This window comes from Pseudophryne corroboree, chromosome 3 (assembly GCF_028390025.1).
Source record: "Pseudophryne corroboree isolate aPseCor3 chromosome 3, aPseCor3.hap2, whole genome shotgun sequence".
Lineage (NCBI taxonomy): Eukaryota > Metazoa > Chordata > Amphibia > Anura > Myobatrachidae > Pseudophryne > Pseudophryne corroboree.
The window spans coordinates 36,596,465-36,614,810 of NC_086446.1; the positions used below are offsets into that span (position 1 = coordinate 36,596,465).

Consider the following 18,346-nt stretch of genomic DNA (forward strand, 5'->3'; position numbering starts at 1 on the left):
GAAACCACAACACTATAATGACATTTGCATACAGTCATATTAAACTGAGGTGAAACAGTATAATATCAGTGTATAATACACACAGCTTCTCTACTGATCATATAGTGACAGTCACTTTGGTATATTGGGGAGACCCTAAATCCCACCTACCTGATCCTCCTGTGGGGTCCTGTGATTCTCCTCTGTACAATCCTGGGAATACAGAGGACGGGGACATCTCTCTGGGGTATCTCTGTTACTGGGTCCATCTGTAGGAGACACACAGTGACTGAGTACAGTGTATATATGTGATTATCAGATGATGTGTGTATATAGGGGGCCCTCATACCTGCTCTCCCCTGTACAATACATGACAGTCTCCTCTTACCCAGTGATGTGAGGGGCCGGTGATTCTCCATCATCACGTCCTTGTACAGACCCCTGTGTTCCTCCCCCTCCTGCATGGAGACATAGAGAGTGACATCCTGACACCTTATAGGCACCTGACACACACAGTGATAGTCATCACCCAGACACATCCCCTGGTGTTACTGTATAATGTCCCATTCCCAGTAGTCACCTCTCCAGTCATCACACAGACACATCCCCTGGTGTTACTGTATAATGTCCCATTCCCAGCAGTCACCTCTCCAGTCATCACCCAGACACATACCCCAGTGTCACTGTATAATGTCCCATTCCCAGCAGTCACCTCTCCAGTCATCACCCAGACACGTCCCCTGGTGTTACTGTATAATGTCCCATTCCCAGCAGTCATCTCTCCAGTCATCTCCCAGACACATCCCCTGGTGTTACTGTATAATGTCCCATTCCCAGCAGTCACCTCTCCAGTCATCACCCAGACACATCCCCTGGTGTCACTGTATAATGTCCCATTCCCAGCAGTCACCTCTCCAGTCATCTCCCAGACACATCCCCTGGTGTTACTGTATAATGCTCCATTCCCAGCAGTCACCTCTCCAGTCATCTCCCAGACACATCCCCTGGTGTTACTGTATAATGTCCCATTCCCAGCAGTCACCTCTCCAGTCATCACCCAGACACATCCCCTGGTGTCACTGTATAATGTCCCATTCCCAGCAGTCACCTCTCCAGTCATCACCCAGACACGTCCCCTGGTGTTACTGTATAATGTCCCATTCCCAGCAATCACCTCTCCAGTCATCACTCAGACACATCCCCTGGTGTTACTGTATAATGTCCCATTCCCAGCAGTCACCTCTCCAGTCATCACCCAGACACATCCCCTGGTGTTACTGTATAATGTCCAATTTCCAGCAGTCACCTCTCCAGTTATCACCCAGACACATCCCCTGGTGTTACTGTATAATGTCCCATTTCCAGCAACCACCTCTCCAGTCATCACCCAGACACGTTTCCTGGTGTTACTGTATAACGTCCCATTCCCAGCAGTCACCTCTCCAGTCATCACCCAGACACGTCCCCTGCTGTTACTGTATAATGTCCCATTCCCAGTAGTCACCTCTCCAGTCATCACCCAGACACGTCCCCTGGTGTTACTGTATAATGCCCCATTCCCAGCAGTCACCTCTCCAGTCAGCAGCTGAATGATCTAGTTGGTGAGTTCCAGGATCTTCTGGTTACTGTGCCTCTCATGTATCAGTGAGTGAGGTGGAGGCACCGTGATGGGGCTCTGGGTTCTGCTCAGTCCTCCTGACACACGGGGATGGCTGCTGGGTGTCTCACACTCACCAGATGTCTTCTTCACTACTGTGCAACCCTGCGAAATTGGGGAGGCATCAATATCACTGTAAATACTGCCAGATCCCCTCACCTCCCCAGTCATGTCCCTGTATTATTACTATAGACATAAGTGATGTCACTGTGACACTCCCAGATCCCCTCACCTCCCCAGTCATGTCCCTGTATTATTACTATAGATATGTGATGTCACTGTGACGCACCCAGATCCCCTCACCTCCCCAGTCAAGTCCCTGTATTATTACTGTAGATAGGGCTAACAGACCAGGGTGACATAGCAGCAGAAGACTGAGCGCGGATAAGAGGGTTAGGAGGACAATTGGCTGGGGTTGGTGAAGAAGTGGGCCTTGAGAGCCCATTTGAAGTTTTGTAGAGAGCTGGAGAGATGGGGAGAGCACACGCAAAATCTTATAGGTAGGACTGGAAGGAGGTAATCAGTTGGCCGGAGAGGCAGCATGCATTAGTGGAGAGAAGAGGACAGGTGGGAGTGTACAGAGAGATGAAGTCAGAGATGCAAGAGGGAGAAGAGTGGGTGAGGGATTTGAATGTGAGAAGCTTGAATTGTATTCTGAATGGGAAGGGTAGCCAGTGAAGGTCCTGCATGAGAGGGGAGGTGGATGTAGTACGTTTGGTGAGGAAGATGAGATAGGCAGCAGCACTGAGGATAGATTGGAGTGGGTAGAGGCGTATGTCAGAGATGCCAGAAAGGAGATTACAGTAGTCCAATCTGGAGTTGACGAGTGAGTAGATAAGGGTCTTAGTAGCATTCTGGGTGAGAAAGGGTCTGAGCCTGGAAATTATTTTGAGATGGAAATAGCAGGTTTGTGAGAGGTGCTGAATGTGTGGTGTGAAGGAGAGGGAGGAGTCAAGGATTACTACAAGACAGAGGAGAGAGTAGTGCCATTAATAGATAATGAGATTGTGGGAGGTGATTGTCCCCGACCAGGTAGCAGCTTGGCATAGTTGTAGGGCCGAGACTCCAAAGGCAGCCGCCCAGGAAGAACCCACCGATCTAGTAGAATGGGCCTTCAGAGACTGTGGAACCGGTAAGGCTGCTGACATATAAGCCCGTTAGATATTAAGCTTAATCCAACGAGCAATGGACTGCTTTGAAGCAGGGAAACCCTTTCTCTGTGCATCATACAGCAACAACAAAGAATCCGTCTTCCTGATGTGAGCCGTCCTTTTAACATAGACCTGCAAGGCTCGTACAGCATCCAATGCATCTGGAATAGAAGCAGTGCCAGAACTTGACAGAATCACAATAGGTTGATTCAAGTGAAACGCGGAGGCCACCTTCGGCAGGAACTGCTGTCTAGTCCTGAGCTCCGCTCTGTTCTCATAAAAGACCAAGTATGGACTTCTGCACGACAAGGCCCCCAATTCTGAAACATGCCTAGCAGAAACTAGGGCCAGTAATATCACCGTCTTCCACATGAGGTACTTGTCTTCTACCATCACCAGAGGTTCAAACCAGGAGGACTGTAGAAAACGTAACATAATATCTAGATCCCAAGGTGCCATAGGGGGCACAAAGGGAGGTTGTATATGAAGCACCCCTTGCAAGAAGGTCTGAACTTCCGGCATGAGAGCCAACTTCTTCTGGAAGAAGATGGAAAGAGCTGAAATCTGGACCTTAATGGATCCCAGGCGTAAGCCCTCATCCACTCCAGCCTGCAGGAAAAGCAGGTACCTTCCTAAGTGGAATTCTGCCTAGGGGTATGTGTGTCCTTCACACCAAGAGACATATCTCCGCCAGATATGATGATAGTGTTTTGATGTCACAGGTTTTCTGGCTTGTACCATAGTGGCAATGACCTTTTGGAAAGCCGTTTGTAAGCTAGGATGTTCCGCTCAACTTCTATGCCGTCAAACGAAGCCACCATAAGTTTGGGTAGATGAATGGTCCTTGTTGAAGAAGATCCCTTCTTAGTGGTAGAGGCCAAGGGTCCTGTACGGACATGTCCAGATGAGCCGTGTACCACGCTCTTTGGGGCCAATCCGGGGCAATCAGGATTGCTTCCACTGTTTGATGTCTGATCTGCTTGAGCATACATGGGATCAGAGGAATCGGAGGAAACAGGTAGACCAGCTGGTAAGGCCAAAGCGAAGTCAGCGCATCCACTGCGTTCGCCTGAGGGTCCCTGGTTCGTGAGCAATAGCAGCAAAGCTTCTTGTTGAGATGAGAGGCCATCAAGTCAATCTGTGGGCAACCCCACCTGTCAATGATCAGTTGAAACTCCTGAGGGTGTAGTCCACACTCTCCCGGGTGGAGGTCGTGGTGGCTTAAGAAGTCCGCCTCCCAGTTGTCCACTCCCGGAATGAAGACTATGGACAGTGCTCTTGCATGTTTTTTCTGCCCAGAGGAGTATTCTTGACACTTCTCACATGCAGGCCCCGCTTTTTGTCCCTCCTTGTTGATGTACGCCACCGCCATGGCGTTGTCCGACTGCACCCAGATCGCCTGATGCCTTAGTAGAGGAGACGCCTGAAGCAGAGGCGTTGTGGATAGGCCAAAGTTCGAGAATGTTGATTGGAAGCAGGGCCTCCTGGGCAGACCACTTGCCCTGGAACTGCGCCCCCTGGGTGACAGCTCCCCACCCTCGAAGACTCGCATCTGTCATGAGGATCCAGACCTGAATCCCGAAGTTCCGGCCTTCCAAGAGTTTGGAAGACTGTGTCCACTACAGGAGTGAAATCCTGGCCCAGGGTGACAGCCGAATCATCCGGTGCATCTGAAGATGGGAACCGGACCATTTGTTCAGGATGTCCAATTGGAAGGGTCTTGCATGGAACCTTCCGTACTGTATCGCCTCGTTGGAGGCCACCACCATCTTTCCCAACAATTTTATGCAAAGATGGACGGAGGCTCGAGCAGCTCTGAGTACCATGCGAATCATTTCTTGGAGTGTACTCGCCTTGTCCACTGTGAGGAATACTTTCTGTGCTACAGTATCCAGTAGCATGCCCAGAAACAGAAGCCACGGAGATGGTTCCAGGAAAGGACTGAGTAGATGGTCCCGGATAGGAACGTCTAGCAGGAGGGGCCCTCCGAAGGGAGAAACGTGGATTTCCCGGCAGTAGCCTTTGAAATCCGGGTGTCCAGGTTACCTCCAAAGAGCCATTCACCTGTGAAGGGAAGAGATTCCACATTACGTTTCGAGTCAGCATCAGCTATCCACTGAAGTAACCATATGGCTCTGAGTGCAGACACAGCCATAGCCGTGGTCCTAGCACTAACAGTGACAATCTCTTATAAGGAGTCACAGAGGACTCTTGCAGTGTCCTGAATGTGAGTCAGTAAGGCAACAGTGTCGACTAAGGTCATATTACCCGAGAGACCTTTCTTTATTTGACTAGCCCAGGAATGGATTACATGTGTCATCCAGCAACCTGCAACGACCGACCTTTGTGCTACGCCTGCAGCAATGTAAACAGATTTTAGAGTGGTCTCTATTTTTCTATCTGCGGGGTCCTTCACCGTAAGGGAGCCCGGAGCAGGGAGCACTGCCTTTTTAGAAAGGCGAGAGACTGAGATGTCAACGACTGGGGATTCTTCCCAGAATTTTCTGCCTTCAGGGGCAAAGGGGAAGGTATTCAGAAACCTTTTCGTCACCTGATATTTTTTATCTGGATTCTTCCAGGCTAGTTCAAATAAGTCATCCAATTCTGTGTAATCAGGGAATGTGACTTTTGGTTCCTCTTGAGTGAGGAAAAATGACTGCTGAGTACTTGCATCCCCCAGGGGGAGCTTTAACACCTCCCTAATAGCCAATATGAGGGGTTCGATAACCTGAATCGGGGTGGGATCTCCACATATGGGATCTCCATCATCCCCAGCATCCTGTACATCATCATCATCATCATCATCATCAGTATCATCTGATAGGAGTGCAGGTAGAGCAGGTTTCTGTGAAGCAGGCAGGGATGGACGCTTAGCAGTAAGGCTAGCCACTGCTTGTTGCAGTTCTTGTGTCTTGTTTGCAGTTGCAGTGAGCTGACATATCAGAAATCATAGTTTTTATAGATCCCAACCAGGAGGGCTCTGCATTCTCCCCCACATTAGTATCAGCATGAGATGACTGACTACACTGCTCACATGATATTGAGCTGGATGTACTAGGAGAGAATCTGGCAATACACACACTGCAAGACTTCTGTTTTACCACAGTGTAGTAGAAAATAAGATTTTACTTACCGATAAATCTATTTCTCGTAGTCCGTAGTGGATGCTGGGACTCCGTAAGGACCATGGGGAATAGCGGCTCCGCAGGAGACAGGGCACAATAATAAAAGCTTAAGGATCAGGTGGTGTGCACTGGCTCCTCCCCCTATGACCCTCCTCCAAGCCTCAGTTAGGATACTGTGCCCGGACGAGCGTACATAATAAGGAAGGATATTGAATCCCGGGTAAGACTCATACCAGCCACACCAATCACACCGTACAACTTGTGATCTGAACCCAGTTAACAGTATGATAAACACAAAGGAGCCTCTGAAAAGATGGCTCACAACAATAATAACCCGAATTTTTGTAACAATAACTATATACAAGTATTGCAGACAATCCGCACTAGGGATGGGCGCCCAGCATCCACTACGGACTACGAGAAATAGATTTATCGGTAAGTAAAATCTTATTTTCTCTGACGTCCTAGTGGATGCTGGGACTCCGTAAGGACCATGGGGATTATACCAAAGCTCCCAAACTGGCGGGAGAGTGCGGATGACTCTGCAACACCGAATGAGAGAACTCCAGGTCCTCCTCAGCCAGGGTATCAAATTTGTAAAATTTAGCAAACGTGTTTGCCCCTGACCAAGTAGCTGCTCGGCAAAGTTGTAAAGCCGAGACCCTTCGGGCAGCCGCCCAAGATGAGCCCACTTTTCTTGTGGAATGGGCTTTTACTGATTTTGGCTGTGGCAATCCTGCCACAGAATGTGCAAGCTGAATTGTACTACAAATCCAACGAGCAATCGTCTGCTTTGAAGCAGGAGCACCCAGCTTGTTGGGTGCATACAGGATAAACAGCGAGTCAGATTTTCTGACTCCAGCCGTCCTGGAAACATATATTTTCAAGGCCCTGACAACGTCAAGCAACTTAGAGTCCTCTAAGTCCCTGGTAGCCGCAGGTACCACAATAGGTTGGTTTATGTGAAAAGCAGAAACCACCTTAGGTAGAAATTGAGGACGAGTCCTCAATTCCGCCCTATCAGAATGAAAAATTAAGTAAGGGCTTTTATATGATAAAGCCGCCAATTCTGACACACGCCTGGCTGAAGCCAGGGCTAACAGCATCGACACCTTCCATGTGAGATATTTTAAGTCCACAGTGGAAAGTGGTTCAAACCAATGTGACTTAGAAAACTCAACACAACATTGAGATCCCAAGGTGCCACTGGAGGCACAAAAGGAGGCTGTATGTGCAGCACCCCTTTTACAAATGTTTGAACTTCAGGTACTGAAGCCAGTTCTTTTTGGAAGAAAATCGACAAGGCCGAAATTTGAACCTTAATGGACCCTAATTTCAGGCCCATAGACAGTCCTGTTTGCAGGAAATGAAGGAAACGACCCAGTTGAAATTCCTCTGTAGGGGCCTTCTTGGCCTCACACCACGCAACATATTTACGCCAAATGCGGCGATAATGTTTTGCGGTTACATCCTTCCTGGCTTTGACCAGAGTAGGGATGACTTCTTCTGGAATGCCTTTTTCCCTCAGGATCCGGCGTTCAACCGCCATGCCGTCAAACGCAGCCGCGGTAAGTCTTGGAACAGACAAGGCCCCTGCAGTAGCAGGTCCTTTCTTAGAGGTAGAGGCCACGGTTCGTCCGTGAGCATCTCTTGAAGTTCCGGGTACCAAGTCCTTCTTGGCCAATCCGGAACCACGAGTATAGTTCTTACTCCTCTCCTTCTTATGATTCTCAGTACTTTTGGTATGAGAGGCAGAGGAGGGAACACATACACTGACTGGTACACCCACGGCGTTACCAGAGCGTCCACTGCTATTGCCTGAGGGTCCCTTGACCTGGCGCAATATCTGTCCAGTTTTTTGTTTAGACGTGACGCCATCATGTCCACCTTTGGTTTTTCCCAACGGTTTACAATCAGGTGGAAGACTTCTGGGTGAAGTCCCCACTCTCCCGGGTGAAGGTCGTGTCTGCTGAGGAAGTCTGCTTCCCAGTTGTCCACTCCCGGAATGAACACTGCTGACAGTGCTATCACATGATTTTCCGCCCAGCGAAGAATCCTTGCAGCTTCTGCCATTGCCCTCCTGCTTCTCGTGCCGCCCTGTCTGTTTACGTGGGCGACTGACGTGATGTTGTCCGATTGGATCAACACCGCCTGACCCTGAAGCAGAGGTTTTGCTTGACTTAGGGCATTGTAAATGGCCCTTAGTTCCAGAATGTTTATATGAAGAATGTTTCCATGCTTGACCACAAGCCCTGGAAATTCCCCCTGTGTGACTGCTCCCCAGCCTCTCAGGCTGGCATCCGTGGTTACCAGGATCCAATCCTGAATGCCAAATCTGCGGCCCTCTAGAAGATGAGCACTCTGCAGCCACCACAGGAGAGACACCCTTGTCCTTGGCGACAGGGTTATCCGCTGATGCATCTGAAGATGCGATCCGGACCATTTGTCCAGTAGATCCCACTGAAACGTTCTTGCATGGAATCTTCCGAATGGAATTGCTTCGTAAGAAGCACCATTTTTCCCAGGACCCTCGTGCACTGATGTACTGAGACCTGTCCTGGTTTTAGGAGGTTCCTGACTAGCTCGGATAACTCCCTGGCCTTCTCCTCCGGGAGAAACACCTTCTTCTGGACTGTGTCCAGAATCATTCCTAGGAACAGTAGACGTGTCGTTGGAATCAGCTGCGATTTTGGAATATTTAGAATCCACCCGTGCTGACGTAACACTACCTGAGATAGTGCCACTCCGACTTCTAACTGTTCCCTGGTTCTTGCCCTTATCAGGAGATCGTCCAAGTAAGGGATAATTAAGATGCCTTTTCTTCGTAGAAGAATCATCATTTCGGCCATTACCTTGGTAAAGACCCGAGGTGCCGTGGACAATCCAAACGGCAGCGTCTGAAACTGATAATGACAGTTTTGTACTACAAACCTGAGGTACCCTTGGTGAGAAGGGTATATTGGGACGTGGAGATAAGCATCTTTGATGTCCAGAGACACCATATAGTCCCCTTCTTCCAGGTTCGCTATCACTGCTCTGAGTGACTCCATCTTGAATTTGAACCTTTTTATGTAAGTGTTCAAAGATTTCAGATTTAAGATTGGTCTCACCGAGCCGTCCCGCTTCGGTACCACAAACAGCGTGGAATAATACCCCTTTCCCTGTTGTAAGAGGGGTACCTTGATTATCACCTGCTGGGAATACAGCTTGTGAATGGCTTCCAAAACTGCCTCCCTGTCGGAGGGAGACTTTGGTAAAGCAGACTTCAGGAACCGACGAGGGGGAAACGCCTCGAATTCCAGTTTGTACCCCTGCGATACTACCTGTAGAATCCAGGGATCCACTTGCGAGTGAGCCCACTGCGCGTTGAAATTCTTGAGACGGGCCCCCACCATGTCTGAGTCTGCTTGTAAAGCCCCAGCGTCATGCTGAAGACTTGGCAGAAGCAGGGGAGGGCTTCTGCTCCTGGGAAGCGGCTGCATGGTGCAGTCTTTTTCCTCTTCCTCTGCCCCGGGGCAGAAAGGAGTGGCCTTTTGCTCGCTTGTACTTATGGGAACGAAAGGACTGAGTTTGAAAAGACGGTGTCTTTTTCTGCTGATGTGAAGTGACCTGGGGTAAAAAGGTGGATTTTCCAGCCGTTGCCGTGGCCACCAGGTCCGATAGACCAGCCCCAAATAACTCCTCCCCTTTATACGGCAATACTTCCATGTGCCGTTTGGAATCCGCATCCCCTGACCACTGTCGCGTCCATAACGCTCTTCTGGCAGAGATGGACATAGCACTTACTCTTGATGCCAGGGTGCAAATATCCCTCTGTGCATCACGCATATATAGCAATGCATCCTTTAAATGTTCTATAGTTAACAAAATATTGTCCCTATCCAGGGTATCAATATTCTCAGTCAGGGAATCCGACCATGCGACTCCAGCACTGCACATCCAGGCTGAGGCGATTGCTGGTCGCAGTATAACACCAGTATGTGTGTATATACTTTTTAGGATATTTTCCAGCCTTCTATCAGCTGGTTCTTTGAGGGTGGCCGTATCAGGGGACGGTAACGCTACTTGTTTAGATAAACGTGTGAGCGCCTTATCTACCCTAGGGGGTGTTTCCCAACGCGCCCTAACCTCTGGCGGGAAAGGATATAGTGCTAATAATTTATTAGAAATTAGCTGTTTTTTATCGGGGGAAACCCACGCTTTATCACACACCTCATTTATTTCATCTGACTCAGGAAAAACTATTGGTAGTTTTTTCACACCCCACATAATACCCTTCTTTGTGGTACTTGTAGTGTCAGAAAGGTTCAATGCCTCTTTCATTGCCGTGATCATGTAACGTGTGGCCCTACTGGACATTACGTTGGTCTCGTCACCGTCGACACTAGACTCAGTATCTGTGTCTGGGTCTGTGTCGACCCACTGAGGTAACGGGCGTTTTAGGGCCCCTGACGGTGTCTGAGACGCCTGGACAGGCACTAATTGATTTGCCAGCTGTCTCATGTCGTCAACAGTTTTTTGCAAATTGCTGATTATTATCACTTAATTTGTTTAAATACAATCACCAAGTCAGGTGTCGACTCCCTAGGGGGTGACATCACTAACACAGGCAACTGCTCCGCCTCCACATCATTTTCCTCCTCATACATGTCGACACACGCGTACCGACACACAGCACACACACCGGGAATGCTCTGATAGAGGACAGGACCCCACTTAGCCCTTTGGAGAGACAGAGGGAGAGTCTGCCAGCACACACCCAGCGCTATATATATATACAGGGATAACCTTATATAAGTGTTATTCCCTTATAGCTGCTGTTTATATAGTTATTTGCTGCCAAAAATGCCCCCCCTTCTCTTTTTTACCCTGATTCTGAAGCAGGACTGCAGGGGAGAGTCAGGGAGCCGTCCTTCCAGCGGAGCTGTGAGGGAAAATGGCGCTTGTGTGCTGAGGAGATAGGCTCCGCCCCTTCACGACGTCCTTATCTCCCGCTTTTTCTGTGTAAAATGGCAGGGGTTAAAATACATCCATATAGCCCAGGAGCTATATGTGATGTATTCTTTTTAGCCACCTAAGGTATATACTGTTATATTGCGTCTCAGGGCGCTCCCCCCCCAGCGCCCTGCACCCTCAGTGACCGGAGTGTGAAGTGTGCTGAGAGCAATGGCGCACAGCTGCGGTGCTGTGCGCTACCTTAGTCTGAAGACAGGATGTCTTCTGCCGCCGATTTCACCGGACCTCTTCGTCTCTTCTGGCTCTGTAAGGGGGACGGCGGCGCGGCTCCGGGACCCATCCAGGCTGAACCTGTGATCGTCCCTCTGGAGCTAATGTCCAGTAGCCTAAGAAGCCCAATCCACTCTGCACGCAGGTGAGTTCGCTTCTTCTCCCCTTAGTCCCACGATGCAGTGAGCCTGTTGCCAGCAGGACTCACTGAAAATAAAAAAACCTAAACTAAACTTTTATTCTAAGCAGCTCAGGAGAGCCACCTAGATTGCACCCTTCTCGGCCGGGCACAAAAATCTAACTGAGGCTTGGAGGAGGGTCATAGGGGGAGGAGCCAGTGCACACCACCTGATCCTTAAGCTTTTATTATTGTGCCCTGTCTCCTGCGGAGCCGCTATTCCCCATGGTCCTTACGGAGTCCCAGCATCCACTAGGACGTCAGAGAAAACAGTACAATATACACACACAATACAGCCTGATATGATATATGACAAGCCTGCCCTATTGCATGTGAGAGGAGACAGAGAAGAGAGGACTACAGCGCACCCAATGGTGACCGGCCCCAGTGAGGCTGTCAGTGGTTTTTATATCTGTGTGACCACAGTGAGAATCTTTATAAAAACCCCCAGGGGATTATTGTGCACAATGATAGCGGCTCCCCCCCCCCCCCCCCCCCCTATACCCGGTATCAGTGTATACAGGGACAGTTCTGGAGGAGCTGTGGAGGCTGCTGCAGCTCATGCAGAGGAAGACGCCAATATGCAGCTAAGCCCGCTCTAATTTAGCTCCGCCCCGCTCCATGGCTCCGGAGCTACTGTTTAATATTTATACTGGCCATGTCTCCTTATGTATGTACAACCTCACATAAATGCTTGGTTCACCCGTGTTTAGCCAGTCTCACGCAGAGACTATAGCAGGTCTTCCCCCCTAGCGGGGCCCCCGGTTGGTACTCACACTGACGATCACCTTCAGGCAGTGTTAGGGGTGTGCGGCATGCTGCGGCTGCGACAGCCAAGGCGTCATGCCCCGCTGAACAAACAGCCCCTCAGGACGGTGGTCCTGCAGCGGAGAAGCGACTCTGCACCTCAGGAGGCCGGTGACCGTCCCTCACCTAACTCCCACGGCGCAGGTATACTGTTGCCCAAACAGCATACCGAAATCATTAAAAGTTAGAAATAAAAATGAAGAAAAACTCTGGAGCTGCAGAGTGAGCATCCTCTCCTGAGGGCACTTTATCTAAACTGAGCTGTAGGAGGGGCATAGAGGGGAGGAGCCAGCACACCCAGTGAAGAAATTTAAAGTGCACTTACTCTTTTGGACCCGTCTATACTCCATGGTACTAATTCTGTCCCCAATATCCCTTATGGATGCTAGAGAAAAGTAATTGCAGTTGAGGGTGGTCCACAGTGTCCAATGCAGCAGAGAGGTGAAGGAGAATATGCAGAGAGAAGTGACCATTGGATTTGGCAGCATGGAGGTCTTTGCAGACTTTAGCGAGGACAGTATCAGTGGAGTGGAGAGGACGGAAGCCAGGCTGGAATGGGTCAAGCAGTGAGTGTGAGGAAAGACAGGCGGTTGTAGACTATACGCTCAAGGAGTTAGAAGGAGAGAGATGGTCGATAGTTGGAGAGATTCGATAGATCAAGGGTAGGATTTTTATGAATAGGGGAAACAAGAGCATGCTTAAAGGCAGAGGGGGCAGTGTCTGATGAAAGGAAGAGATTGGAACAGGCAGAAGAAGAGAGGTAGCGGAGGAAGTGGGAGGTGATAGGGTCAAATGGGGAGTTGGAGGGGGTAAGGAACGGTCGAGGGCCATGACTTCCGCACTAGATAGAGAAGAGAGATGTCGGAGTTGGTAGGAGGTAAGGAGAGGGGGGGGGTCAGGAAATGGAGGAGGGGGTTGCTCAGGGTCTGGTGGGATGTGATATCCTGCCATAAGGAGTCAATTCTGGATGGGAAGTAGGTGGCAAAGTCAAGAGCAGAGAGTGAGGGGGCGGGGGGGGGGGAGGCGGGGGGAGGCGGGCGAGGAGCGAGTTGATAGTGGAAAAGGGGCGCCTGGGTTTGAGGACTGGGAGATGAGGTTCTTGACGTAAAGGGACAGTAGGAATGCATTCGGAGTGCCAGGGTTGCGGTGTCACATCAGGTGAGGGGGATAGAAGAGGACAGGCAGGGGACGGCAGATGAGGGGGATAGAAGGGGACAGGCAGGGGGGTGGCAGGTGAGGGGGATAGAAGGGGACAGGCAGGGGGCGGCAGGTGAGGGGGATAGAAGGGTATGGGAGGAAGTCAGGGGGCAGCAGGGAAGGGGGGTATGTGTGTATACTGTCTCCCCTATGTGTGTATACCGGCCCCCTACGTGTGTATACCGGCCCCCTACGTGTGTATACCGCCCCCCTACGTGTGTATACCGCCCCCCTACGTGTGTATACCGCCCCCCTACGTGTGTATACCGCCCCCCTACGTGTGTATACCGCCCCCCTTCGTGTGTATACCTCCCCCCTTCGTGTGTATACCGCCCCCCCACGTGTAAATACCGCCCCCCTACGTGTAAATACCGCCCCCTATGTGTAAATACCGCCCCCTACGTGTAAATACCACCACCCTACGTGTAAATACAGCCCCCCTATGTGTCAATACCGCCCCCCTATGTGTGTATACTGTCCTCGTTTGTGTGTATAACACCCCCTATGTGTGTACATCGCCCCCCATGTGTGTACACCACCCCCTATGTGTGTATACCGTCCCCCTATGTGTAAATACCGCCCCCCTATGTGTAAATACCGCCCCCTATGTGTAAATACCGCCCCCTATGTGTAAATACCGCCCCCCAATGTGTGTATACTGCCCCCCTATGTGTGTATACCGTTCCCCCTATGTGTGTATACCGCCCCCTATGTGTATATACCGTCCCTTATGTGTGTATACCTCCCCCCTATGTGTGTATACAGCCTCCCTATGTGTGAATACCATTCCCCTATGTGTGTATACTGCCCCCCATGTGTGTATACTGCCCCCCATGTGTGTATACTGCCCCCCATGTGTGTATACTGCCCCGTGTATACCGCCCCCTATGTGTGTATACCATCCCCCTATGTGTGTATACCACCCCCCTATGTGTGTATATCGCCCCCCTATGTGTGTATACCGCCCCCCTATGTGTGTATACCGCCCCCCTATGTGTGTATACCGCCCCCATGTGTATATACCATCCCCCTATGTGTATATACCGCCCCCAACGTGTATATACCGACCTCCTATGTGTATATACCGCCCCCTATGTTTATATACCGCCCCCTATGTGTGTATTCCGTTCCCCCGTTTGTATACCGTCCACCTATGTGTATCCCGTCCCCTATGTGCAAATACCACCCCCTATGTGTAAATACCAACCCCTATGTGTGTATACCGTTCCCCCTACGTGTGTATACCGTTCCCCCTATGTGTGTATACCACCCCCCTATGTGTGTATACCACCCCCCTATGTGTGTATACCACCACCATGTGTATATACCGCCCCCATGTGTGTATATCACCGCCCTATGTGTGTATATCACCGCCCTATGTGTGTATATCACCCCCCTATGTGTGTATACTGCCCCCATGTGTGTATACCGCCCCCATGTGTGTATACCGCCCCCCATGTTTGTATACCGCCCCCATGTTTTTATACCGCCCCCCATGTGTGTATACCAACCTCCTATATGTTTATACTGCCCCCTATGTGTTTATACCGCCCCCTATGTGTGTATACCGCCCCATGTGTATACCGCCCCCTATGTGTGTATACTGCCCCCTATGTATGTATCCTGCCCCCTTATGTGTGTAAATACCGCCCCCTATGTGTGTATAGCACCCCCTATGTGTATATACCGCCCCCCTATGTGTGTATATCACCCCCCCATGTGTGTACATCACCCCCCTATGTGTATATACCGCCCCTTATGTGTGTATACCACCCCCCATGTGTGTATACCGTCCCCTATTTGTATATACCCCCCCTATGTGTAACAACCTTGTATCAGTATGTGCACCACAGGCTGCTCCTCCTGTATAAAAATAATAACAGGACACCACAGGCTGCTCCCTCCTGTATAGTAATAATATCAGGACACCACAGGATGCTCCCCCAGTATAGTAAGACGCCATTACCTGATCTCCACGGACACTGGGAGGCTGCAGCAGTCGCTGAAAACTCACTTCCTGTATGTGGAACGCACAGTCCGGAAGTAAGGTGGACCGCACAATCCGGAAGTAAGGCAGACCATTCAAGCAGCAGCTGCAGCAGCAATAGGATCCCTGGCCGTGTAGTGACGTCAGGAGCGGCGGCCATTTTCCCCTGGTCTGAGCTCCGCCTTCCTTCTATCATTCCCACAAGGCAGCAGGAGCAGAGAGCAGCCATTGCTGTGTCTGGCAGCAGGTAATGATATTATTATTATTATTCTATAGGATGAGCAGCTCTGGTGTCAGGTTCTGTACTACAGGGGGAGCAGCCTCTGGTGCCTTGTTATAGTGCAGCTGGAGCAGCCTCTGGTGCTGCATTATCCCTGTACAGGTGGCTGACACTCTAGTGTCCTATTACCGTAATACAGGTGGCGCAGACCCCGCCGTTACCGTAATGCAGGAGGCGCAGACCCCGCCGTTACCGTGACACAGGTGGCGCGGACCCCGCCGTTACCATGACACAGGTGGCGCGGACACCACCGTTACCGTGATACGCGTGGCGCGGACCGCGCCGTCACCGTGATACAGGTGGCGCGGACCCCGCCATTACAGTGATACAGGTGGCGCGGACCCCGCCGTTACCGTAATACAGGTGACACGGACCCCGCTGTTACAGTAATACAGGTGGCGCAGACCCAGTCGTTACCGTAATACAGGTGGCGCAGACTTCACCGTTACCGTAATACATGTGGCGCAGACCTCGCCATTACCGTAGTACATGTGGCGCAGACCCCACCGTTACCGTAATTGTATACACGGGACATTACAGGTGCTGTGTCCTGTGGCATTGTGCTGTACAGCGGGAGCGGCCTGTGTTGTCATAGTATACAGGAGGAGCAGCGTGTGTTGTCATAATATACAGAGGCAGCGGCCTGTGCTGTCATAGTATACAGGGGTAGCATCATGTGCTGTCATAGTATACAGGGGGAGTGGCCGGTGTTGTCATAATATACAGGGGTAACATCTTGTGTTGTAATAGTATACAGGAGGAGCAGCCTGTGTTGCAATAATATACAGGGGTAGCATCCTGTCTTGTCATAATAGACAGGAGGAGCAGCTTGTGGCATCCTACTCTACAGGGGGAGCAGCCTGTTGTGTCCTGTTGTTATTATTATTATACAGGAGGATCAGCCTGTTGTGTCCTGTTATGATTATTATTATTATTATTATTATTATACAGGAGGAGCAGCCTATGGTGCTCTGTTATTATTATACAGAGGGAGCAGCCTGTGGTGTTCAGTTATTATTTTTATACAGGGAGAGCAGCCTGTGGTGTTCTGTTTTTATACAGTAGGAGCAGCCTGTGGTGTCCTGTTGTTATTATACAGGAGGAGCAGCCTGTGGTGTCCTGTTATTATTATACACGGTAAGCATTATTTCTCTTACGTCCTAGAGGATGCTGGGGACTCCAAAAGGACCATGGGGTATAGACGGGATCCGCAGGAACTTAGGCAAACTAAAAGACTTAAGACTGGGTGTGAACTGGCTCCTCCCTCTATGCCCCTCCTCCAGACCTCAGTTAGACTTTGTGCCCAGGAGTGATGGGTCATACACTAGGGGAGCTCTACTGAGTTTCTCTAGAAAAGACTTTTGTTAGGTTTTTTATTTTCAGGGAGACCTGCTGGCTACAGGCTCCCTGCAGCGTGGGAGTGAGAGGAGAGAAGCAGGACCTACTTCTGTGAGTTTCAAGGCTTCTGCTTCTCGGCTACTGCACACCATTAGCTGCAGAGGGTTCGATCACTTGGTGCACCTAGCTGCTTGTTCCGGAGCCACGCCGTCCATCCCCTCACAGAAGCCAGAAGAAAGAAGTCGGGTGAGTATGAGAAGATCAGAAGACATCAGGACGGCAGAAGACTTCAGAGACAGAAGGTACAGCACAGCGGTCACGCTGTGCTCCATGCTCCCTCACACTTCACCAACGGTATTTACTGGGTGCAGGGCGCTGGGGGGGGCGCCCTGGGCAGCATGTTACTGAAGTCCTTGGGGCGGCATATGGATTCTGAGTGCTTCGGCACTCATCACAGACCCCCGCCGGCATTTTAACACATTTTGAATTTGGCGGGCCGAAGCGCGCCAGGAAGGAGGCGGAGCTTCAGTCCGCAGCTCACCGGCGCCATTTTCTCTGCTCCACGAGGCGGTCAGAGTGAGACGCTGCGGAGGACCTCCACGCTTCCTGCCTTTACAAGTAAAACGGGGGCTTTTTACTAAAGGGGGCCGCAGTACTTGGTGCTTGTTACGGTAACCAGCGCTGGGCACATATATCGTGTGTTACGATATATGGGCGCTGGGGTGTGGGCTGGCATACTCCCTCTGTGTCCTTTATCTGGCTTCTCTTATAGGCCTGTCACCTAACAGGGACATTCTAGGTGTTGTGTGGTGTCGGTACTCTGTGTCGACATGTCTGAGGCTGAAGCTTATTCACCGGAGGAGGTTATTGGGGGAGTGGATGCAGGGCTAGACTTGGGAATGTCGACGCAGCCGGCTCCAGATTTAATGACATTGCTGAGTACGTTAAACTCGAGTGTAACTTCATTGACAAAAAGGTTAGATAAATCTGAGGAGCAGACCCAGGTATGGAGAAGGTCCATGGAAGAGGCTTTGTCTCAGGTTCAAACCCCATCTGGGTCCCAAAAGCGGACCTTTAATCATGTGGGGGATACTGATACCGACACAGACTCTGATTCCGACGTCGATTTCACTGAGGCAGCGTTACATCCCCGTTTAGTTAAGAGTATTCAGTACATGATTGTGGCTATAAAAGACGTTTTGCACATTTCTGATGAACCTGCGGTACAGGAAACAAGGATTTGCTTGTTCAAGGGTAAAAAACCTGAGGTACAATTTCCTCCCTCTCATGAGATGAATACTCTTTGTGAAAAGGCTTGGGAGTCGCTGGATAAGAAATGGCAGATTCCCAAGAGGATTTACATGGCGTATCCCTTTCCCTCAGATGACAGGGAAAAATGGGAGGCATCTCCAACTGTTGAC

General features: G+C 50.4%; 2 protein-coding genes across 2 annotated transcripts in view; one reads left to right on the forward strand and one right to left on the reverse strand.

Annotated features, from left to right (window-relative positions):
• The window catches only part of LOC135054643 (gastrula zinc finger protein XlCGF26.1-like), a 127,873-nt gene extending 112,599 nt beyond the window's left edge, over positions 1-15,274 (reverse strand). Inside the window, exons 1-4 of the mRNA XM_063957873.1 lie at positions 15,150-15,274; positions 1,550-1,741; positions 368-437; positions 147-248 (exon numbers count right to left, since the gene is read on the reverse strand). Of these exons, the coding sequence (XP_063813943.1) occupies positions 147-248; positions 368-401 (136 nt within the window). The 5' untranslated portion in view covers positions 402-437; positions 1,550-1,741; positions 15,150-15,274. The remainder of the gene's footprint in view (positions 1-146; positions 249-367; positions 438-1,549; positions 1,742-15,149) is intronic.
• Positions 15,275-15,518: 244 nt separating this feature from the next.
• The window catches only part of LOC135054642 (zinc finger protein 271-like), a 131,346-nt gene continuing 128,518 nt past the window's right edge, over positions 15,519-18,346 (forward strand). The window contains exon 1 of the mRNA XM_063957872.1: positions 15,519-15,554. The gene's annotated coding sequence lies outside the window, so the exon portion shown is untranslated. The remainder of the gene's footprint in view (positions 15,555-18,346) is intronic.